This window comes from Orycteropus afer, unplaced genomic scaffold (genome assembly GCF_000298275.1).
Source record: "Orycteropus afer afer isolate SDZICR_OR568_19922 unplaced genomic scaffold, OryAfe1.0 scaffold00192, whole genome shotgun sequence".
Lineage (NCBI taxonomy): Eukaryota > Metazoa > Chordata > Mammalia > Tubulidentata > Orycteropodidae > Orycteropus > Orycteropus afer.
The window spans coordinates 60183-85122 of record NW_006921779.1 but is presented as its reverse complement, the minus strand read 5'-3'; the positions used below and the strand labels follow the sequence as shown (position 1 = coordinate 85122).

Below are 24940 nucleotides of genomic sequence, written 5' to 3'. Positions count from 1 at the left end.
TCCTTTCCCTCCATATACCCAGTCACTCAATGCAGAGGCCTGTGATGTGTCTGGGGTTCCTCCCTTTCCTATACCCACTACATCTAGTCAGTCACCAGGCCTTACCTGTCCTACTTTGAAAATACCACTTGGTTCCATCTTTCCTGCCCTGACTCAGTCCTTCATCATGTTTTGCCTCAGTTATTTCAGTGGCTTCTTAACCTCTCTCCCCCTGCTAGTCATTCCCCCACCACAGCTCCATGTTCCTCACTGAATCCAGAATGATGGCTTTGAAACAAAGATCTTAACCATGTTTTGTCCCTTGATCAAAATCCTTCAGTTGTCTCATACCACCACCACCACCACCACCACCACCACCACCACCACCACACACACACACACACACACACACACTCCACCTCCATCCTCTCATGCTCTCAGAGTAGAATCCCAGTCCCTTAGCCTGATACTACTAGGCTTTTCTGACCTTTGTCCTGCCTGCCTCTCCAGCTCCACCTCCTGCCACTCTTGATTGCATCCAGTGCTCCAGCCAGGGACTGAAAGGGCCCTGGCTCACAACAGTGTCGAGCTTCCCTGGTTTTGCCCATGCTATGCCCTTCTGCCAGTCTCCCCTCTGGAGCGTTAGTGTTTGGCTGATTCTTCACCCCTCAGAGCTCAGCTCAAGCACCATTCTCCAGGCTGCCCTCTTTGCCACTTCAGGTTGTGAAGAGCCCACCATAGGTATTCATTTGGCACCCTATGTGGCACTCAGTGCTCTGATTTCCTGATTTTCATCATTTAGCTGTTTGCTCCTTGAAGTCAGAGGCTGTACATTTTTAGCACCAGACAAAGTGCCTTGCACGGTCACATTTCTTAAAAACCGTGAGAGTACTTGAGGGCATCCATCATTTGGTTAGTCAGTCATACTGTTGTCCTCTGTTAGTAAGAAGTTGTCTGATACCATCTGAGTCCGAGAAAAGTCTCAACTCTTTTTTCGTATTGTTCGTATTTACAGATGTTTATGGAAGAGATGACTCGCAAGCAGCCTGACGTGGATCGGGTCACCAAGACATACAAAAGGAAAAATGTAGAACCTACCCATGCACCTTTCATCGAGAAATCCCGCAGTGGTAGCAGTATGTTTCCAGCCCATTCTGTTGAAAGGCTTCATTCCTAATAGAAGATGAATATTTGCCAAGTGCATATAACAAAAAATTTTGTCACTTTGAGACAACTGTAAGGGATGCAAAAAGGGCATGAGGTGGCACCTTCTGACCTCCTCCAACCTCACAAGGGTGAAATAGTCACCATTGATAGCCCAAGGCTTATTCCTATGAAGCTAGACATGCCGCCACTCTCCAACCTTCAGTAACCCTGACACTAGCCATCCCTCCCACAGCATTCACTGCTTCTCTGCTAGGTTCAATAATTTGTGGCAGTAGCCACACACAACTCACAGACAATACTCATGATTATGAGGTTTATTAGGGAAGTTATAGGCTACAGTTTAGGTTCAGGAACATGCTCAAGATTCAGTTCTTCAATCAGAACAGTCTTTCCTCTGCTGTGCTCTCAGGCATGCCTCTCTCTCCTGCTTTGACAAGTGTTACAAAGCTCTGTTAGCTCTGCTCATAGGTGCACCCCACTCTGCCAGCAAGCCACCTGCCCAAAGGCACTCGGCTTTCTCGTTTCACGGGCTGGCAAGCCCAGTGCTCTGTCTTGTGCCTCTTAGTTGCTCAGCTAGTTGTCTCTGCCATCTTTATTTGAAGGCGGTCCAGTGCAGGGATTTTGGGTCCAAGGATACACTCCACTCCAAGTCTGCTTCTTCTTTCTTGGTGGCAGTGAGGTTCCCTCTTCTGCCTCTAAAACTCATTGCTATCAAATCAATTCAACTCATGGTGACCCCTCCTTGGGTTTCCAAAGCAGTATCTCTACGGAGGTAGATTGCCCAGTCTTCCTTCCGAGGAGTGGCTGGTGGGTTTAAACTGCCAGCCTTCTGGTTAGCAGTCAAATGCCTTAGGCACTACATCACAAGAGCTCCCTCTTCTGCCTCTAGGAAGGCTCATTGTAAGCCCAGCAGTGTAGCAAAACTAACCAGTCCTCACAATAGGGTTCCATACCTTATTTGCATGGTCCTACCCTCACAAAGTACCATGTACCTTTTTTAAATTACTCACAAGTTGTCCAGTCCCTTTGGTAGGCCATAAGCACCTTAACTTTTGCATAGCTCTACCCAGTAATCTGGTGGGAGTTACAAAGACATGGCTAGAAAAGCCATACCAAGTAATTTACTGTACCACAAGGGATTTTGAACTAAAATCTGTCTTTATTTAAAACTCACTTTTGTTACTCAACAGATAGTAGTAACAGTACTCCATTTTCTTGGGTTGGCATGGAATTTTGAGGTGGTTAAGCGAATTCTTTTGCAGGGGCCTCTACATTGTTTTGGTCGTCAGTGCAAGTTACCTAAATTTGGTTTGCACTAATAATCATAAACAAATCAGCTCCTGTGGTATCTGTTGCCTTTTTGAGTTGAGTTGGCACTTCCTCAGTTGAGGTAAGACAGAACTGGGTGAAGTTGCAGTAGGAAACAAGTACCTGTTGTCTGGGAAGGGAATCAGTAGTTGTAGAATTAGTATGCTTCTACATCTAAATATTGCCAGGCCCCATATACCTTTATCAATTACTGACTCTATATTACTATAAAGGATATCTAAGTTTATAATCATTATTTTTCTTTATGGACTGAAAACCATCGTTTCTAATCTTGTTGTTATTTTTCCTTTTAGGGAAGTCCTTAAATCAGCCCACACCTCCTCCCATGCCAATCCTCTCACAATCTGAAGCTAAAAACCCACGAATCAACCAGCTGTCTGCCCGCTGGCAACAGGTCTGGCTGTTAGCACTGGAGCGACAGCGGAAGCTGAATGATGCCTTGGACAGACTGGAGGAGGTAATGGGCCACTAAGTAGCTTTCTTTTTATCAAAAGACGGCACTTCTGAGGCCCTCCTAATAAGACCTGTGTGTTTTGACCCCTTTCTTCAGAAATAGACCAATACTGAGCCATTACACTCTTTCCTTCAGGTCCCCATATGATAAAAGACATTTATGAGAAAATTACTCACGGTAAGAGTTTCACTGTATCATGTAGTTATGGAAACAGGAAGCCAACTAATCCATATGAATGTCAGGCCTGTGAGCTGATCTTCACAGCACCTTGCTGCAGATGTGAATCAGGAAAATAACTTTGAAATGTTATCTTCAGTTAAATATCTTAGCATAAAAATAACCATTATTAATCCCTTTGTTTAAAGATATAAGTTGTACAATTATGGAATAAGATTAAATTTTATGATATTGTTATTGTTAGTCTTCACTGAATTATGAAAAACAAATTTATTTTGAAACATCATCAAAAACTCACTGCTGTTGAGTCTATTCCAACTTAATAGTGGCCCTATAAGACAGAGTAGAATTGCCCCATAGGGTTTCCAAGGCTGTAAATCTTCACAGAAGCAGACGGCCTCATTTTTCTTCCATGGAGTGGCTGGTAGATTTGAACCGCCAACCTTTTGGTTTGCAACTGAGTGCTTAACCACGGACTTCTAGGGTTCCCCCTGAAATATCATTACCCAGTCTAAAAATACGGTATTATACTTGCTAGTTTCCAAAACAAACTTCTAATATCTTTCATATTTTTTTATTTGTGCATATCAAAGCAGCTATGCCTGGAAGTGAGTGTTCTGTGTTTTTTGTTGTTACTTCTGTTGGTTGGTTGAGTTTTAAGCTTATTTGGTTTTGAGTTGTTTTGTTTTGTTTTGCACTTCCTTCCAACTTTGGAGTTTGAAAGACTAGGGGGAAAACTGCTCCCCTGTTCAAGTCATTCTGAGCATATGTAACTGATAGAGTCAAGTGCAGAAAATCACCTTGCCTGCTGCACAGGCCTGCCGTTTTCTCTCTCAAGACCAAATATTTAATATGGAAGTCATGTGGGCAATTTGTTCCCTCTGGTGCCTTCCAAAGAAACATGCTTGGGTTCAGGATGGGATCCTAATGCTTCCAGCCAGAACTCCAATTATCTCATGGAAGTGTCACTAGAAAATGGTAGGAAACATAAGCCTCCTGATGTGGGCTGGATCTGTGGCTGTTACACCTCTCAAAGTAACGTAAATGGGGGTGCTGAGGACCTTCCTTCTGAATCCATCCTCTCATATCAAAGAGGGTGATCCTTTGACAAAGTCCAAAGGGAAAGCAAGGCTGGCTCTACCCATTCTTGTTCTGCGTATTCTGTATTTTCCATGGTGGTTGTTCAGTTACTGTTTCTTCCACTGCTCCATTATACCACAGCTTGTGTAAATAATCATGGCTTTAATAATCTCCTTTAGGGGAGCCAGATTGTACCTTCACCAATGAGACAATACATGGATAACATTGTTGGTGTGCCTCCCTTTCCCCTCTTCCCCCCCTCCACCACCAAAGGCCTTGCATGGCTTTACTGAATGTCTGAAAGCTTCAGTACACTTTGGGCACATTTGAGGGCCACAAATGATAGCTCTTGTTGACACTTCTGATTTCTGTTTAGTTAAAGGAATTTGCCAACTTTGACTTTGATGTTTGGAGGAAAAAGTATATGCGTTGGATGAATCACAAAAAATCTCGGGTAATGGATTTCTTTCGGCGAATTGACAAGGACCAGGATGGGAAGATAACACGTCAGGAATTTATCGATGGCATTTTAGCATCCAGTGAGTCCAGTCATAATTCCAAACATAGGTCACACCTGAGATTTCTTGAAATTATTTTGTAGAAGCAGGTGATATTCTGGCTAAATAGTCTTCTGAAGTTAAAGCTATAGTCTTGAGAAAGAAGTAATGTAATCTGTTAACTAAAATTGATTCATCATTTTGATAGGAAGGGTATGTTATTTCACTAGGAATAAGAAAAAGCAAGTCTTGTTTGGCACATTGTAACAAACAAAACATGCTTGATACATAGACAAGCTGACTTTTATGAATGATAATTTCTAAGTAAAATGTTTAAAAATAAGTTTTTGGTAGTAGTTTCTGACATCTATATAACAATTTACAAAGTGTTTATGACCACATTTATTTTCTAACAGAAGGAATAATTGAGGCATAAAGTAGTTAAGTGACATGTCAAGATCACAAAGCACATCTCACAGGTGTGCTGCTTTACATGGAGTGGTCAAGGAAGGTCTGTCTGGAGATGATGTATGAGCTGAGACCTGGATGATAAGGATCCAGCCATGTGATGATTTTGGGGAAGAGATACAGGTAGAGGGAAGAACAGGTACAAAAAGCACAGGGATGGGAATAAACTTGACATGTTCTAGGAATGGAAAGTTTAACATGGCTGGAGTGTCAAGTGCTAGCCATGAGGAGAGTAGTAAGAGATGGAAAAGTTAGAAGGGCAGTCAGCAGCCAGATAACACAGGGCCTTGTAGACCGTGTAGACTGTTCAAATTTTAGGCTAGGGACAGTCAGTAACCACCAGAAGTTTTCAACTGAGGAACAATAAGATCTTATTTATATTTTAATAAATTACTCTGGCTGCTGCATATATTCACACTTCCCTTTTGACAAGCAGTTTGGGAAGAATCCAAGGCAGTAATTCAAACATGAAAATCTTTGTGCTATTAGTTCCCAGATTATTACTGTTCTGAAATAACCTAAACATATAGCAGGAGTGGAATGGATAAGTAAATTTTTAAGTTGGGTGATAGCTTTTATATGAGTGATTATAATATTCAGCCTTTTGGTATGTCTAAAATACTTCTCTCTCTCTCTCTCCCTCCCCCTCTCTCTCTCCCTCTCTCTCTCTCTCTCTCTCTCTCTCTCTCTATATATATATATATGTATATATATATATATATATATATATATATTTTTTTTTAATTGCAAAATGTTGGTGAGTCCAAGCAAAAACACCAAAAACTTAGTAGTGAGTAGTCACTGAGTGCTGAATTTATGGGTGACTTATTTTCTTTATAATATTTTACATCTTTCCAGTTTTCTAAAATGGGCATACATTGCTTCTAAGAAAAAATTTTTTTTTTCAAGTATTTGAAATTTTTTTTCTTTCAAGTATTTATATAGCCTACAACCAAAAAGCCCTCTTGTTAATGTTTCAAAATGTGATTCCTTTTCTCCAGAGTTCCCTACCACCAAGTTAGAGATGACTGCGGTGGCTGACATTTTTGACCGAGATGGAGATGGCTATATTGATTACTATGAATTTGTGGCTGCTCTCCATCCCAACAAGGATGCTTATCGACCAACAACTGATGCAGATAAAATTGAAGATGAGGTATGGAGAAAAATTGTATTTAATGTGCATTCTTGACTGTCGGTTACTGTCCTGAATTTGGTGGAGTGGGTTTGCGTATCAGCCCTTTGATTTGTGTACTCAGAGGTGATTATGTGGAATTCTGTTTTGGGATCTCCTATGGGGGTGATGTACAAAGAGGCCAAGAAGATCTCTTTGACTTTTAAGTTCTGTATCAGTCTAGCTGAATTTTGATCAAGTGAGCCACATCTGCGTGATGATCCAAAGTTCACAGAGAACCTTTCCAGGGTACCACACATTTTGGTTCACAGATTACCATGTTGTTTAGAACTGCCTTGTCTTTCAGCCCTGAATATCCTACCTCAGTATTTAGGGGAGTGGTCTTCATACATACCATTAAGATGGTGAAAGCCATAGAGCTTTCTGCCCGCTTAAAAAAATGTACTATATTGAATATGGCATCACATTGAAAATAGCAAATTATGTAGTTTGCTGCTGTTTTTGGGTGCCGTAGAGTCAATTCAGATTCATAGCAACTCTGTGTGACAGAGTACCATTGCCCCATAGATTTTTCTTGGCTGTAATATTTATGGAAGCAAATCACCACCTCTCTCTCCCACAGAGCCCCTGGGTGGGTTTAAATCACCAATCTTTTGTTTAAAAACAAATGTTTAACCTATTGTGCCACCAGAGCGCCTTCAAATTCTTTAGCAGCATGTAGAAATACTAGGATTCATTGATGACGGATCCTGGGACAGGAGAGGCAGCCAGGCAGTCTTGAGGGTGGCCCTGAAGCACACCAGGATTGGCTTCTAGGGAATCTCAGACTCAGGTTGAAATTCAAAAAAAAAAAAAAAAAAAGTTCATAATTCACTTTATTAACCTGTTTATATTAATGCACACATTTCTTCTGAAAGAATTTTAAAGCAGGATGAAAAAATGTGTTTTATGTTACTTGGGAATTTCTTGCATATTATGACTTTCTCCTTCAGTGTCTCAGTTACCTCAATTAGTAAGTATAACATTTATTTGGAATAGAATGTGTCAAAGCCTGAAATCCCTTTAAAAATTATGTGCATAGCCTCTGTTCACATGTCAGAACCTGTGTTTCTCTGAAGAGTAAGTTTTACTCTCCCTTTCATGTTTTTCTTGTTCATAACCAATAGGTCACAAGACAAGTGGCTCAGTGCAAGTGTGCAAAAAGGTTTCAGGTGGAACAGATTGGAGAGAATAAATACCGGGTAAGGAAAAGAATACCAAGTCCTTTGTGGTAGATGTTTCCTGATACGTGATTTTTCTTTTTTAATTTTTATGGTGGTTTGAGTGCAAGTTTACAGAGCAAATTCATTTTCCATGTAGCATTTCATGTACATTTGTTTCATGACATTGACTGCAATTCCCCACAGTGTAACAGATCTCTTACCACTTCCTCCCTGTAGTTACCTCTTCTTTGTGCCCTTCTCTCCCCTGCACTCCCACCCCACCCCCAGCTATCTCCCTGTGCAAACACTGTCCTTCTATTCTCCCACAGTTGATCGCTCCAAGGATTGTATCTACCTGATGTAAATGTTCACCCTATTTTCCTATCTGTTGTTTGGCTGGAAGCCACAGGAGTGAGTTCAGTTCCAGATCTGAAGGATAACTAGGGCCATAGTCTCAGGAGTCTTACCAGAGTCTATTAGACTAAACCTGTGGGTTTTTTTCCCCCCCCATGATTTTGAGTTTTGTTCCATGTTGTTCTCCCACTCTATCCAGGATCTCCTGCACTGATCCCTTTCTGAGTGGCTGACAGGGTAGCTGGGCTCCATCTAGTTCTTCTGGTCTCATGGTCATATGTTGTTGTTGTTGTTGTTGTTGTTGTTAAGTGCCGTTGAGTCAGACCTGACTCATAGCAACCCTTCCTTGGGTTTCCAAGGCAGTATCATTACGGAAGTAGATTGCCCAGCCTCCCTTCGGAGGAATGGCTGGTAGGTTTGAACCGCCAGCCTTCTGGTTAGCAGTCAGATGCCTTAGGCACTGTGCTTCCAGAGTTCCCCATGGTCATATAGGCTCCTCATATATGATTCATATAGGTGAAATCAATTTGGCACACACCAAGCTGGATAAATTCACCTTCCAGCTACTAATGCTTGAAGGCCAAGCTCATGGGGCTTGAGATATGTTCATTCTTTGACCTTCATCTTAGCAGATTCAGATACTGGGTGTCCTACCCTGTTGGGCTAAGCTTGGGTCGTACATAGTTCCATCTGAAAAATAGTGTCGTATCTAGCTAGATAGTAAGCTATACTTCAGTTGTGAAATAGGAGACATTTCAGAGCCCTCTCTTTATTTCACTGCTGGCCACAGTCTTAAGGGAGATGAAGGCACCTTTACCATAAGATAAGGAAACAGTTATATCTAATGGCTTCATTAACATAAAGAGCCATATGTCGGCTGGTCATGGTGAACCTGAGCAGCTCTCAGGCTCAGACAAGGCTGGAGAAACTTTGTCTGGGCCCCAATAGCCATTCTTTGTGCTCTTTACCAGACTACAGATGGAGCCTTGGTGCACTGGGAAGATGCCAGGCTCAGTGGTCTTCCCTGGAAAGCTGTGCTAAATATAGCGATTCTTGTGTTTTAGCTTTCTGAGAGACAAAAGTCAGTAAGTAGAAAGGATCTGAAACAAGGCTCCTAAAATATATTCAACAGCCTGTCCAGATTCTTCAGAGTCCTAAGGAAAATCTGGCATTGGCCTAGAGGATTTAGATGGCCAAGTTATATTGTACAGTTTTACATACTAAGTTAGAAAGATCTTAAGTCCATTAGTGCATCAGAAATGTCCACAGAGTACACCAAAACCACAGCATGCTGCTATTAAACCAAACCCACTGCCATCAAGTCAATTCTAACTCATAGTGACCTTATAGGACAGAGTAGAACTGCCACATAGGTTTCTAAGGCTGTAAATCTTTACAGAAGCAGACTGCCACATCTCTCTCCTGCAGAATGGCTGGTGAGTTCAAACCACAGACCTTTCAGTTTGCAGCCAAATGCCTTACCCGCTGTAACTCCAGTAGTTCCTTATGTTGCTATTAGCTGGGGAATATTTTGGCAATTCTGACTTGAATCCAACCTAGGGCATTTGTTAATAAAGCTCCAAATAATCTTATGCTTGCTAGTGGGGTGTTTTTTTTCTTATATTTTAATTGCCTGTGAGAGAAATGAGTTAGCAAGAACAGCATATACTAGAGAAATTAGAAAGTTAAGTCGTCTTCATTTGTAAAACCACATCCCTATGGCAGGAGCTGCATAAGAATATGGTCAGCGTGTGTCATTCTGCTTGAAGACTGGTAACATGACTACGTGATTTTCATACCGTAGTGTTAATTTGACAACATGTTCTCTTTTTTTTTTTTTTTCCTTCCATTCCCTCCATCCTTTACTCTTACTGTCTATAGTTCTTCCTCGGCAATCAGGTACAGTGTGCCTTGCAACATTCTTTTTCTCACTGGTAATGATGTGTATAGTTAATGCTGCCTGTTCTTTGCTGTGGGGAAAGGATGTAATCTGAAGCATGCCTGGGTCACATCTGGTTGCCTTACCAAGTGGAGAAACTGCTAAAATGACCGGTTTTGCAAAGCAAAAGAATATGCTTTTTTTTTTAAAAAAAGAAGCTGAAACTTTCATTTACAATTGATAGGCTAAACACATTGGTATTCTGGACTGAGTTAAAGGTAATATGATTCTGAGGAAATTCAAGAGATGATATCAAGTCCTCCCATTACTAAAAAGATTCTGGTCTTGTACTTCTGCATTGGAAGTTAGAACCAGAGGGCACAGTCTGATTTATATTAGTTTTTCTATAGTGAACACAAATTTTATAATCTACGGTAGGTGAAAAGGTACTGGATTGTTTTAGTACTCAGTTTTTTTAAATACTTTATTAGCACTTACAAAGGTAGTGCCCCGGTTACAACATATTTGACTCATGGCAAAGCACAGTTATGACCCGTTCCTTTTCTCTTTGTTTGTTTGAATCTTATCTTTACTAATATGTACTGCGTACAGTGTTGCAGTGTGTAATTTGCCAATGTTATCATTCTTGTGCCAACCCTTAAAGACAAAGAGATCGAATTTATAAAGATACTGATAATAAAAGGCAGTGATAATGAAAACTTGAAAAAAATGAGGTATTTGACTCATCAGAACTGATTTACAACAGAGTCATCAGAACAGAACCCCATTGTATACCCTGCTTGAGAAGTATAGTGTAGAAATCATAATTGCCTACAGCCTGAAGCTTGCTGATTATGGCCAGCCAACCAAAATCTAATGGGATCGAATTACAGACTTAAAAAAAGATTGGATGCTTTGACTCCACTTGGTAACTTTAACCTTTCAGATCTTTCCGAGGGCTCTGGGGGCCTATGTCTAAGTGGAAGGAAGTTGCATGGGTAAAATCTGTCTCTGTGATATGAAATGAAAATGTTACTAAAAGTTGATTTGAGATCCTCAATTAACATTAAGTTCCATGCGGTACAATAATCACTAATGATGTTAACGTTCTAGGGCAATAAGAAAAACAGAGAATAGGAAGAAAGTAAAAATAAGGACAGTCAAACTGGCTCATTGCATAAATCATTTTGTAAGAGTATTAGTAGAGCCTGTTTGCTAATGACTACGTGTGGGTACTAGGGAATTCTTTGAAGTGACACCAATATCTCTATTGCTGCACTGACCAGTTGAGAGTAGAATAAGTTTGTTCCAGTGTTAGAAACATAAAGTTCATTGTATATACGAAGTACTTTGAAGCCTCAGGGATCACATGCTAACCTAAGCCACTGCAGGAACGTGTGTCCCAGTTACTATTGCCAGACACTGGTTCTGAGGTCTTTGCCTGACTGCCAGCTTTGCCATGTTTTCCCAGGCCTCCATTTTTAGAGCTGCCATAACCCTTTCAACCAGTAATCACCCTTGCCTCAACTTCCCCAGCTATTCTGATTGTTGGCTTGGATCAAACTTCCTTTCCCATAGCTTAACAGAAACAAGTAAAAGTCTTTCAAAGAGAAGCTTAGTAAGAAATGAATGAAAAGCAAAAGAATGAAATAAATGGAGCATTTCTAAAGGCTGAGAGGTAAATTTCAGAACCCATAATGTGTAATCTAAGAACAAACTAGTTCCTTCCTGATTTGCTCTGGTGGGATGGATCCCTTAATCCCATCTTCTCACCCATCGAAAGGAAACCCCACACAGTGACTCATGCCATCACTGCTCTTAGGTCTGATGAGATCCTCAGTTCTTCTCAGAACCTGCTCCCGCGGGGCCTCCCCATCACTCATCAGGCTCTGCTTCTGAGGGAGGCTTCTACAGAGGCCAGAGGGCAGCTTCCTTCCCAGGACATGACATCTCTTCCCTCACATTTCTGGGTTCCCACATTGGTGCTGTTTCTACTACACTGGGCTCTTGCTGTAGTCACTTTGAATAAAAAATTAAAAACTGTATGAGATAAAAGGTATAAGAATTTTCTTTTCAAAATAAAAGGCTGGGGAGGGGGACACTATGTTTTCAGTCACCTTGCTTATCAACAGTACATTTGAGTCGGTGCAGCCACGTAATACAGAGAATGACCACAGTATACTGACTTTGAGGAGGTTAGTTTTATGTCCTTATCAAGCGTCCTTTCTAGCACTTTCAGTCTTTGAGCCTTGTTTCAAAGTTTTGATTCCCCTTTGTAACTTTGAAGAGCCCAATTAAGTGCTTAAACAGTCCCTTTCCCTCACCTCTTGGGAATATTCTCCTGCAATTGAGTGATTTTAGGAATTCTATTTCTCCAGTGTAAATGTTTGATTTTTTGCTTTAGGAGCACAGCATGCTTCCCTTTTGTTGCCTCTCTCTTCATTTTGAGAAGAGAATAATTTATACAATGGGAAATTCCAAATGTTCAGACAGGCTGGGAAGTAGAAAAAGAAAAAACCATTATCAGAAAGCCATACTTGTTTTAACATGCCAAAATAATTTTGAATACTGTTCGTAATCAGTATGGTAAAATAAAATTTCTATTTTTTCAACTAAATTTTAATAACAGTAAAATCTAATCTTTCGTTCAACTGAAGATACTTTTCTCCTGGTGACATTACAAGTGAAGAATTATTAGGGTTTAATTCTGAAAATCTGACATAAAATCATATTTCCTTCTGAGCTTGTAATAATAATGATGCTTTGCAAGGGTTTTCTTAAGGCTTGGGATAGTATTTGCTCTTCTTCCCTTTGCATTGAGCACACTGTATTCAGAAGTTGATGTCTACATTAGATCTACCTTTTCTTTTATGGAAATAAACTAGCATAAAAAAGAATGTAGAGATTTAATCTGGTCAGAATCTTTAAAGGAGTCAAAGTCAGCTAACATTTTGTCTCTCATTCCCCATCCCATTTTTGATGCAAGGGGAAAGGGTATGACCATAAAAAAGTTACTTCATCCAAACAAAAAGTAGGTTTGATGTGAAAATTCAAAATGACATTTCAAATTCTCCCTGTCAAATTATCATTCCTGTCTGAGTACAGTCTGCTTTGGAAAGAAGAGAGCACAGGCCTGCTTTTAGGCACACTTACTAATAGAATTTCCCATTGATTCCACAGTTTGGGGATTCTCAGCAGTTGCGGCTGGTCCGTATTCTGCGCAGCACAGTTATGGTCCGTGTTGGTGGAGGATGGATGGCCTTGGATGAATTTTTAGTGAAAAATGATCCTTGCCGAGGTAAGGAACCCTCCTGAGTATGAAGTACATGCTGGGTATACTTACACCATTGATCTTTTGTGCTTTCAGAAAGTGTTGATGGTGGGGTCTCTTTGTTTGTGTTCTGTTTCTGTTTTGTTGTTAAGCTCCCCAGGTGTGGTCCCACTAGCACAGATTAGAACTCAAGGTGTGCCAGTCAGAGTAGACCAAGGAGAAGCAGCAGCAGAAGTCGATGCTTTCAGGGGAGACAGGCTCAGAGGAATGCAGTAATGAGAGTGAGAGTTTATTGGTGTCATCCAAATGTTGTTTGGGGTGTTAAATGACTACTGGCCTGGAAAGGAACCTGATATAGCCCTTTGGGTTTCTCTCAGTGCTTCACGCCTTTGCCTGTAATTCCAGTAACTGATTCCTGGGAAGGGATTGGGCCCTTCCCATGCACGGAGGAAGTGGTGAGCCCCCTTGACCAGGAGGGAGGATAATAAAGACATCTAGCAATGAGGCCAGACACTTCTTAGACAGATGCTCGCCTAAGCAAGACCATCTTTGTCTGTCTAATAAACACGAAACAGCTGGCATACCAGCCCAGCAGCAAGAGAAAATCATAAAATTACTGTGAGCATGAGTGATGGCACCTGCAGCTACAGCATGTGAGGCTGCAACCAGGGGAGAGAATACCAGTTTCTAAATCCTTTTCAACTATGTCCTTTTTCTTACTAGCCAAGCTGCATCTGGGTACAGGAGGCTCCCCCTCTGTCTGCCACTTTTTCTCTTTCTTGACCAGTTTCTGCATTTCCTGCTGTTTCTTTTTTTATGTATTTTTTCATTCTAGTTCACCATCCTGGGAGTAAAATAAAGCGCTCTGATTCCAGCTCTTCGATTTCCAGTCAGTCTCCCATAGGTTGGCTTTTAAGCTTTTTCCCTCTTACCCACACCCTAGCCTGTGAGAATGGCTTTGCTTTTTTAAACTGTTAATACCTCTTGGTTCTGTGATACCTGCTGCCTTTATGAATGCTTTGAAATAGCCAAACTAGTTTTTCTAACTTCTGTAAAGTGGTAGGGCATAAAATGCTCTTGTGAGACAGCACCCATGAAATTTGTTCTATGTTTGTATTTATTTAATAAATAGCACCACACACTATTATAAACACTTTATAAATAGCATATTTATGTCACATAACCACCCTATGAGTTTAAGTAATATTATTATCTCTACTTCATAGAATAGGAAATTGAGGCTTAAAGAGGTTAAATAACCTACCCAAGGACAGGGTCTTGTAAGTGGCAGAGGCAGAATCCAAATATAAAAGTTGTGTGTCTCAGAGCCTATCGTCCCCACCACCACTCCTTTCTGCGTGTGTATTATTGGTTCAGCCTGCAAAATTAGATTATTAAAGCTCCTTTATAAATCTAGAAGAATAAATGTTTACAGTACAGTTATGTAACTTCTTTGGAAATTGTTGAAAGTCATGTACTGAAGATTTTAAGGAGAACAGAGCAAAGAAGTTCAGTTCTCCATGAATTCAGATGTGCCCATAGATAGTTCCTTTAACTCATCCTGAGTTTAGTAACCCAGAGTGAAAAAGCTAAGCAGTGTAAATTTTCATTGAGAGTTCCTTTTTCTAAAAAAATTTATCTTGTAAACAACTTTCTGATAAAAATGTGAAGGAGTTTAAATGAGGAACAACACATATTATTTTAACTTAATAAAACATCATTATTCCTTTCCAAATCTATTGATAATGTTTTATCTCTTCCAATTATGTATGTTTTGGACTGAACAAAAGACATAGTGCATGTGGCATTTTGGAACCCTTCGTTGCCTGTTTATTTGCTGCCTGCTGTACTTGCTCTGTGTTCAATAACATTATGCTGCTGGCCAAGGAGGGCACTGCTTGCTTTGTCCTATCTTAATATTAAAAATTGGGACTCCAAAGAAGTTTGCAAGGGTCATCTCGTAGCAGTTTTCTGTGGATCATAGTAGCCTTTTTCAGCATCCCTTGGAACAAATAAGGTAAAGCTTTCTTTTGTGCTTCTCGAGGAGTATCTTCTTAGAGCTCAGTAATTACCTCAGTTACACTGACCATGGAGTAGAAAACTCCCTAGCAGCCTTAGATAGCATAACTCTACCACTGATGGGTGGGATGAGCTACTTCTAATCAAACTAAAAGTAGTGCTTTAAAAAAAAAAAAAATGCTGGGATGGATTGCAATAAATAACTTGGAAGGGCATGAATATTGAAGAGAGAAAAAGTTACATGAAGCGATTTAGAATTCTGTGGGGATTAATGTGGCTTCTAGTAGCACCTGTTGGGGGTAGATTTTGCATTTATATACATTGCATTTCTTTGAGTCTGATCTATAGGGAATGTTGTACTGGGTATAGTGCAAAATTTATGATAGGGTTGGAATACCAGTGCCCACTGTCTTTTGTCATCTTTTACACAGCTGTTGAAAAAGATAAATGATATCTCACACTACTCATTGCTTTACTACTCACTGCCGTCAAGTTGGATCCAACTCATAGTGATCCCTTCTTGGGTTTCCAAGGTGGGATCACTACGGAAGTAGATTGCCCAATCTTCCTTCTGAGGAGCAGCTGGTGGGTTTGAACCACTAACCTGGTTAGCAGTCAAAAGCCTTAAGCACTACTCCACCAGACCTTCTCTCATTGCTTTAACCAGATGTAAAAAGTGAAAATATTCTACTAGGTATGTTTGCTAGTAATACAATCTCCTGGTACTGAGAAAATGAGAGATTTCAGGTTCTGTTTGTGTCCATGACAAAGGAGATCATGGTGTTTTGGATGGAAATAAAAACAGTGTCCCTGCCTAAAGAATGTGTACTAGAGTACCATGCATGTTCTTGAACATTAGACCCATTCTTCCAAATAAGTGAAGATCTGAAAATTGTCATTTATGAAGATTTGAAAGACACAATTTGGCTTAGAATTGAACTTTATCTAATAGATCTCTTCCAGCCAACAATGAGTAGCTGGTATAAGTCCCTTAGAAAAGTAGCCTGTCTTTTAGAAGCTCTGTTGGCGTAGTTCCTAAGGCATTTGACTGCTAACCAGAAGGTTGGTGGTTCAAATCCACCAGCCACTCCTCAGAAGGAAAGTTGGACAATCTACTTCCATAGTGATACCGCCTCGGAAACTCAAGGAGGGATCACTATGAGTCAGATCCAACTCGATGGCAGTGAGTTTGGTCTGGGCTTTGATTTGGTTATTGACAAGCCATACTTTTGAGATGACTGCCATCAGGAATTTTCCTTGAGGTGCTGCAGTAGTGCTTTCCCGAGTAGAAAATCCTATCAAAATAGTCAAATGTGTAATAGGAGTATCTTCTTTTTCACCTTTAGCAATATAGTCACCCAATATTAGGGAAATAGTTGACATAATGTAAATATTAAAAATGCCTTTATTTCTCAACTCAATTGCTGTTAACCTTTGCTTAACTAGAATTGGTTCTGCCTTGTATTTTGAGAAAAATACTTTTTAAAAACCTTTGGAACTTGCCCAGCAATTAACTCCTAGCTTCCAAGTATTTAGCGAATTAGTTTTTTGTTTGTTTGTTTGTTTGGTTTTGTTTTTCCCAGTTTTCTCTGGTTTCTTATCAAAGTGAAAGTGAAGACATCAATTGCCTTCTCAATAGGCTATTTTAATTATATCTCTGAAGAGACCACTTTCATTTCTTGCAAGTAATAATTACCTGAAAATTTTTCTATAAAGAATCATTTCTTTGCGTTATATCTTCAAATATTTTCTTCTAAAATGAAAATTTCCCATGAGAGTTGTAGCATATTAAGCTAATATTAGCCAGGCATGCCTTAGGATGAACTATTCATTTGTTGGCCTCTTTACTGAGTTGAGAGCACCAGAAATACGGGATTTTAATATTGTGAACATAAAGGCATAGGATCTAAGAAGATGGAAAATACAGAGAGGGAAGAAAATAAAAGGGGGACAGGCCTCTAAAGACTAAATTATCTATTCTCTTGTCTAGGGTAGTCCCCAAGTAAGATAAACCATTATTTTTGTGTTGCTCTTCTTTTCACCTGAGTTGAGGCCTTCTAAGTAAGCTTTCATGGAAATATATAGGAGGTACATATCCACTGTTCATAGTCTCACATTGCTTTAAAGCTTAATGTGGAATATCTGTGACATGGTTATAGCAACCTGAAGGGACAAACATGGAGAATTACTCAGTCACCATGGCATCTCTAGCCGGTGAAATTCTACCCCAGGACCTGACCTGACTCTGGCTGGAGGTTTGCTGTGAAGACAGGTCTGTCTCATTAAATTTGGTTTTTTATGACACATAAGCACACCTGGAATGTGATGAACTGTAATTTCCCAGCATCCCAGATGCACCCAGGCAGGAAGTGGAGTGAGCCACCCTTTAGGTCCCTGGGCAGTCATTTAGTGAGGCATTATATAGTACTTGTAACTCACAGAGGGCTGGGATCTGACATGGTCATAACATAGGAGCTCGGGATAAGATCCCTTGATAGGATTAAACAGGTCCTCAGATCACGAAATGCACAGATTAAGTTAATCAGTGATAACATTGGTTAATCTTCACTCCTGTAGTAGTTTTAATAGGGAAAACTATTCTTTTTTAAGGTGCTATTTCTTACCATAGTTTGTATGCAGTCATGAGTTTAGCTTTAGTGGTTTTAGCAGTGAAATCCATGGATTTGCATTTGTGCTGCTGTGCAAGAACCAGTCACATAGCCAGGGAGTGAGCCTCACTGCCACTGGCCCCCACCACAACACGGTGCCTCTGTTCTCTGTCCACCATGCAATAATGATTGCTTGCTTCATATTAATGGATTCATGAAGGTTGTAAGACTCATCCCTGAAACTGTTGAGAGTCTACTCTGTTTCCAGAGGCTAGTGAATTCTTCAGATACCTATTGACACCCTAAATAGGAGCCTGGCACTGAGAACCAAAGGATATTTAAGATGACAGTCCCTGCCTCAGGAAGTTCATAGCCTAATAGTGGGAGCAAACATGTGGATAAATAAATAAATGCCCTTCAGTTTGATATAATGTGTGAACTGAAGAGCAAGGAAGGGGGAGAAATTAATCTACCCTTGGAGGAGGGGGTACAGAGGCCATCAGGAAAAGGAGGCATTGCTTCAGTGTCATCTCTTAGAAGCAGTACTGACCAGGCAGGCCAGGGGGATCTGGAATTCTCAGTAAAGGTAACCACATTTTCAAATGAACAGGATAGGTCAACAGCAGGTCAGGCAGGGGGAACCATGAGCAGGCCCATGTGAGTGAAACAAAGTTTACAAGGTTAATAGCCAGCTAAGAATGTAGAGAAGATCAGCAGGGACCAGATGATAGATGCCAGATCACTGACTGCTGGGCACTTGATCACATAGCCAGCCCCCCCTGATCCTCAACATGTGGTCTACCAAAAACAGTTAAATGAATTTGAAAGATACTGTATTAGATAAATAGATTTCTATACCATAGGACTTCTCAGAGCTTACAAAATGCTAATGTGTGTTAGGGCTCTACCCCTCCTCAGACACTGCTGGCTTCAATAGCATACTGTGAATTGTTACAGAAGACTCCCTAGTGTGGAGTCTGCTCTCATAGTAACAGTCTACCTGCCTCCCTGTGCACCCCATAGCTCAGACCTTTGAAACCGACAGTACAGACCTCCCAGGGATTGTTGTGTTGCCCTGCCCACTCTTCTGATTGGTGCTGAGAACTACAGGCTGAAGCTGCTGTGTGCTAGGAGGCAGGCATCTTGAGTGGAGGATATACCCATAGCCAGCATACTGTGGGCAGTCTTTGATAGCAAAAAAGGCAGACCTCCCTGTGGGTCCATTTGAAGTGTGCCAGCACCCTCCCCTGAGTGGACACTCTCAGCTGTAAGCCTACTGTGAATTGCTACAAAAAGTCATTCAGCGGGTCTGCTCTCTTGTAAACACTCTGCTGGCCTCCCTATATACCCCATAGCTCAGGCCTCTGAAACCAACAGGTTGGTTGGGGCTGAGGCTACTCTGTACTAAGAAGTAGGCATCTTTAGTGGAGGTTGCACCCACAGCCAACATAATACAGGGAAGGCTCTGATAGCAACAAGCCAGACTTCTTTGAAGGTCCATTTGGGGCATGGTAGTTCCTCCTCCACCCAGACACTGTCACCTGCAAGCCTGCTGTGAATTGCTACAGAAGGATGCTGCAGTAGAGTCTGTTTCCATAGTCAGCACCCCTATATGTGTACCCCATAACTCAGGCCTTTAAAAACAGCAAGAAGGACCTCCCTGGGGATGATTTTGGGTGTCCCTGCTGCCCCTTATTTAAAGGGAAGATTGGGCAATCTACTTCCGTAGAGATACCACCTTGGAAACCCAAGGAGGGGTTGCTGTGAGTCAAATTGACAGCAGTGAGTTTGGTTTGGTTTTGGCTCCCCCTTATGGTCAGTGCTGAGGACTGCTGACTGAGGCTACTGTGTGCTAGGACGCAAGGATCTTGAGTGGAGGCTACACCCACAGCAAACACATTATGGGCAGGCCCTGATAGCAACAAGGCAAAGTGTGTCTGCCCTTCCCCCAATCAGTAACTGTTGGGTGCTGGACTGATATAAAGTCCCTACAGTGGAGTGAGGAGGTGGGTCACCGAAGTGGAGACTGCTCCCTCAACCACCATAGGACCACTGGGGCTCTGAAACCAACAAGAAAGATCTCTGAGAAGTCCTTCCAGGGAGTGCCAGCCCCTCCTCCTTCTCCTCCTCCTCCTCCTCCTCCTCCTCCTCCTCCTGAAATGGAGGAAAGTGTCTGCCTGTGCTTCCCCTGAGTGCCAGCTCAAATATAAGCAGCCCCCACAGAGCAGGAAAAGAAACTTGAGGCAAGACTGGAGGGTAAACACCCAGCCCTAAAGAGGGCTTGTTGGATGTATATTTTCCAACTAAAAATAAGATTGCAGAAACAGAAGAGAAGGAAATAATAACCAGAGAGGGGACTGCACCCCCTAGTGGAGAGATTGATTAATACATGATATCTGGCCTGCATGAAGGAGCTCTGTAGCATAGTGCCTAAGGCACTTGACTGCTAACCAGAAGCCTGGTGGTTCAAACCACCAGCCACTCCTTGAAAGGAAGATGGGACAATCTACTTCCATAGTGATACTGCCTCGGCAACCCAAGGAGGGGTCACTATGAGTTGGGTCCGACTTGACAGCACATAACAACAACAGCCTGAGTGGTGGTACTTGCTGGTAGACATACTGACTGCAGTGTGTTCTCTGGAGTGTTGGGAGAGATTGAACTTTGAAAACTGAGATCTGGCACTTTGAAATCCCAATTCAACCAGAAAGGAAGAAGAGATGATAAACAAAGGCTCTGCCCACCTAAAAGTTTCTTGCAGAAAGTAGTGGAAGCAAATACTCCAAATACTGAGGAAGACTTGTGAAAGTTAATACCCTTGAAAATTCATTGCCCCAACAAAAAAAATCACAAGACACACAACAGAGAAACAATGGCCCATCCAAATGAACATGACAAGGGAAGTGAAAGCCTATCAAGGAATGACCAAATAATGAAAACAATTTAAGAATATAACACAACAGCATTAAACATAAAGAAATAAGGGGAAACAGACAAAGAGCTAAAAGAAATAAGGAAAACAACGCAAGCACAAAATCAGGATCTGAAAAATAGATATTGCAATTACAAAGAATGATAACTGATACAAACAAGAAAGACAGTCGCAAGCCAAGTTCCAGAATAATGACTAGAAAGTCAGCTGTGAAAGTCAGAAAGAAATTTAAGAAGAAAGAGAGAAATTTAATAAGAGGATAGTAACCTTGCAAGGTGGAGATGCATAGGGCCAGAGACAGCACCGTGTGTGTCTCCTTGAGCCTTACCAAAAACCAAACCAAACTCAACTGCTGTCGAGTCAGAACCAACTCATAGCAACCCCTCCTTGGATTTCTAAGGCGGTATCACTACAGAAGTAGATTGCCCAGCCTTCTGGTTAGCAGTCAAATGCCTTAGGCACTATACCACCAGAGCTCCTTGAGCCTTACAGGCTAAGGGTTTTTATAGTAGTTTTTAAGGTCATAGGGTACTTGATTTCAGAAGACCTCATGCAGGCAGGTAGGTGGTCATAAAATCCTAGCCCTTTTGTGAAAGTCAGATAACAGAACAAGGCTGTGATAAATCCCTAAGGATAAGACCTCAACTTCCTTCAGGCTAGGTGCATGAGCAGTCTACTTTCTAAGATGAAGTCTGTGTTCCAACATGGATGCCGTGACGACTTCTGTGCCAGGGACATTCTGCTGTTTGCTCTTGGTTCAAGTCTTGATCTCATCTTAGGTCAGCTATCTTAGTTCATCAGGAGGTCAGGGAGCGCAGGAGTGTGCAGGCTCCAAAATCAGTTAACTCTGACCATAGGTAGTGGGTTAGAAAACATCTCAAAAATGCCTGTTATCAGGAAATGCTATCTAAGCGGAAATTTTACATTTCTGTTTGCAGTGTGCCTTCCTTGGTCTCATGATCTGTGTTGTGGGCTGTTCCTGTCCTAGCTTAATGATCTTAGGAATGTGGTTGCAGGGTTCTTACATGATTATAGCTACAAGTAGTAGAATGAGGCAGTGCTTAAATTGAACAAGATTAATATGGAGCTTTAGGTTATGAAGTTAGAACACATATTCATCTCCCAGAAAGTTCTTACCTGTCTATATTATTACAAATAGAAGGATTTACCAACAAATTTAATCGGGCAGAAGAAAGAATCAGCAAATTAGAGGTTATAAGATAGTTAAAATTACAGATGCTGAAGAGCAACAGGAACAGAGGCTTGAAAAAGTTGAGCACAGGTTTAATGAAATTATGAGACAACAATAGGAGACCTAGTATATGTATCATGGGAATTCCAGAACGAGTGAAAACATTCCCAGACAAACAAGCTGAGAGAGTTCATATTCATCAGACCAGTCCTACAAAAAAAATACTAATGGCAGTTCTGAAGATGGAAAAGACACTAGAATGTAATTCAAAGCTTCACATAAAAAGATCCCTAAAAAAGGGAAATGCATTGACAGTATAAGGGCTAGTAATTAGCTATTCATGTTTGATAACTCCAAATGTTTTGCCTTTCATGCTTTTTTTGGGTTTTTTTGTTTTGTTTTAAAGTAACAAACTTAATAAAAGGCATGGATAAAATTATGCTACAGGGCATATGAAATAAAACATGTAATTAGTGATCATCATCAACATAATAATATTAAAAAGGTGGGACAGGAATGGTATAAACACAGAACTTCTTGTATGTTACTGAAGCTGGTACCAGCTTACTCAAGAATATTATAAATACAAGCTCTTAAATGTAATATTCATTATAACCACTGAGAGTATATTTAAAGTATATACACACAGAAGGAAAGGAGAAGGGAGCCCAAAAGACTCACTATAATAAACCAACAAAACACAAAAGCAAGGGACAAAGACAAAGAAGGCTTAAAACACACACAACAACAACAAATTACAAAATGACAGAAGTATGTCACTTCTTACCCGTGAATCTAAATGGACTGAATGCTCCAATCAAAAGGCAGAGAGAGAGGCAGAGTGGATTGAAAAATCACAATCCAACTATATGCTCTTTACAAGGGACACCTTAAATCCAAGGACACAAATAGTTTGTGAAGGGATGGAAAAAGATACTCTGCAAATAATTACCACCTGGGTAGCAGTCTTAATACCAGACAAAGTAGACTTTAAGTTACAGTCTGTCAGAAGAGATAAAGATGGACATTATATTGTGATAAAAGAGTCATTTAACTAAGAAGATTTAATCATCATAAACACTTACATTTTAATATATAAAGCAAATACTGATAGAATTGAAGGGAGAAATAGCACTGCAATAATAGTTGGAGACGTCATTACACCACTTTCACTATTGTACAGAACATCTAGAAAAATCAACAAGGAAAAAGAGGACCTGAATGATGCTATAAACAACTTGACTTAACAGACATATATAGAATACTCCACCCCAAATCAGCAGAGTATACATTCTACTCCAGTGCATATAAGTCATTCCCCAGATAGACCATATGTTAGGTCACAAAGAAAATCTTGATAAATTTTAAAAGATTGAAATCATACAAAGTGTTTTCTCTGACCACAGTGGAATGAAGCTAAACATAGTACAGAAAAATCCTGGAAAATACACAGACGTATGGAAATTAAACAACACACTATTAAATTACCAGTGTTTTTAGGAAGAAATCACAAATTTCTTAGATTAAAACGAAAGCACAGCTTCCCAGACCTTAAGGTATGCAGTGAAGGAATACTCAGAGGAAAACTTAATACCAATAAATGTTTACATAAAAGAAGAAGAAAGATCTTAAATTAACAGTCTAGCTCAACAGCTCCAAAAAGTAGGGAAAAAAAAGCAAACTAAACCTATTAAGAGAAAGTAAATAACTAAGATCAGAGCATAAATAAATGAAATTGCAAACAGAGAAAACAATAGAATCAATAAAACCAGAAGTTGGCTCTTTGAAAAGATCAATAAAATTGACAAACCGTCAGCTAGACTGATTAAAAAAAAAAAAAAAAGATGAAAATAACCAACATTAAAAATGAAAGAGAGGATAATACAACTGACTGATAGAAATAATGAGAATTACGACAGATACTATGAACAACTGTATAGCAGCAAACTGGATAATGTCGATGAAATGGACAAATTTCTTAGAAGCACACAACCTACCCAAACTGACTTAAGAGGAAATAGAAAGTCTCAGCAGACCCATAACAAGCGAAGAGATCAAGTCAGTGATGAAAACCTCCCAATAAATAAAAAGTCCTGGACCAGATTGCTTCCCTGAAGAATTCTACCAAACATTTAGGGAAGAATTGACACCAGTACTGTTCAAACCTTTTCCAAAGATAGAGAAGGAAGGAATACTCCCTAATTCATTCTGTGAAGCAAACATAATCCTGATACCCAAACCAGAAAGTACACCACCCAAAAAAAAAAAAAGAGGAAGAAAAGAAAACCACAGGCTAAGACAGTAGATGCAAAAATTAACAACAAAAAAATTCTGGAAGACAGACTCCAGCAGCATATTGAAAGAGTCAAATCCCATGACCAAGTGGGACTTACTGCAGGAACACAGGGTGGTTCAACATTAGAAAATCAGTCAACGTAATACACCATGTTGACAGAACCAAGGAAAAGAACCACAGCATCTTTATGGATGCAGAAAAAGCATTTGGTTAAATCCAACCACCTTTACTTGATGTAAACCCTAAATAAAATTGGAATAGAAGGGAAACTTCTCAATATAATTCAGATTATATATGAAAAAAGCCAACAGCACATTATACTTAATGAAAGACTAACAGCTTTTCCCTTGAAATCAGGAACAAGACAAGGGTGCTTGCTCTCACTATTTCTATTCAATATGGTATTAGAAGCCCTAAGGCACAGCAGTAAGACAAGAAAAAGAAATAATAGATAACCAGATTGGAAAAGAAGTAAAATTGTCTCTATTTGTGGATGATATGACCCTATATATAGAAAATCCCAGAGAGTCCACAGGAAAACTTCTAAAGCTAATAGAGGAATTTAGCAAAGTTTCAGGATACAAAATCAAACAAAAATCAGTTGGGTTTCTGCACACCAGCAATGAGAAATCCAAAAGGAAATAAGGGAAAGAATTCCATTTAGAATGCATCTAAGAGAATGAAGTATCTAGGAATAAATTTAACCAGGGATGTGAAAGAAAGAGTCACTCCAAAATAAGTCAATCACAAAAGGACAAATGTTGTATTAGTCTGTTATTGTAAAAGTTAAGGAAAGGTTATCTATTGGAGGAAATTTTCTTTGTTGGTTACCACGGGTGGGAGGGGATGGAACGCTGCTGTTAGATAGATAGAGATAGATATTGATTTGGGTGAAGAGAA

The 24940-nt window shown here is 40.3% G+C and overlaps 1 protein-coding gene across 1 annotated transcript in view; it reads left to right on the top strand.

Moving 5' to 3' along the window:
• MACF1 (microtubule actin crosslinking factor 1) overlaps positions 1-24940 on the top strand; it is a 307684-nt gene that overhangs the window by 267175 nt on the left and 15569 nt on the right. Inside the window, exons 90-97 of the mRNA XM_042781878.1 lie at positions 995-1115; positions 2769-2932; positions 4563-4725; positions 6153-6307; positions 7453-7527; positions 9724-9741; positions 12902-13019; positions 13828-13896. Of these exons, the coding sequence (XP_042637812.1) occupies positions 995-1115; positions 2769-2932; positions 4563-4725; positions 6153-6307; positions 7453-7527; positions 9724-9741; positions 12902-13019; positions 13828-13896 (883 nt within the window). The remainder of the gene's footprint in view (positions 1-994; positions 1116-2768; positions 2933-4562; positions 4726-6152; positions 6308-7452; positions 7528-9723; positions 9742-12901; positions 13020-13827; positions 13897-24940) is intronic.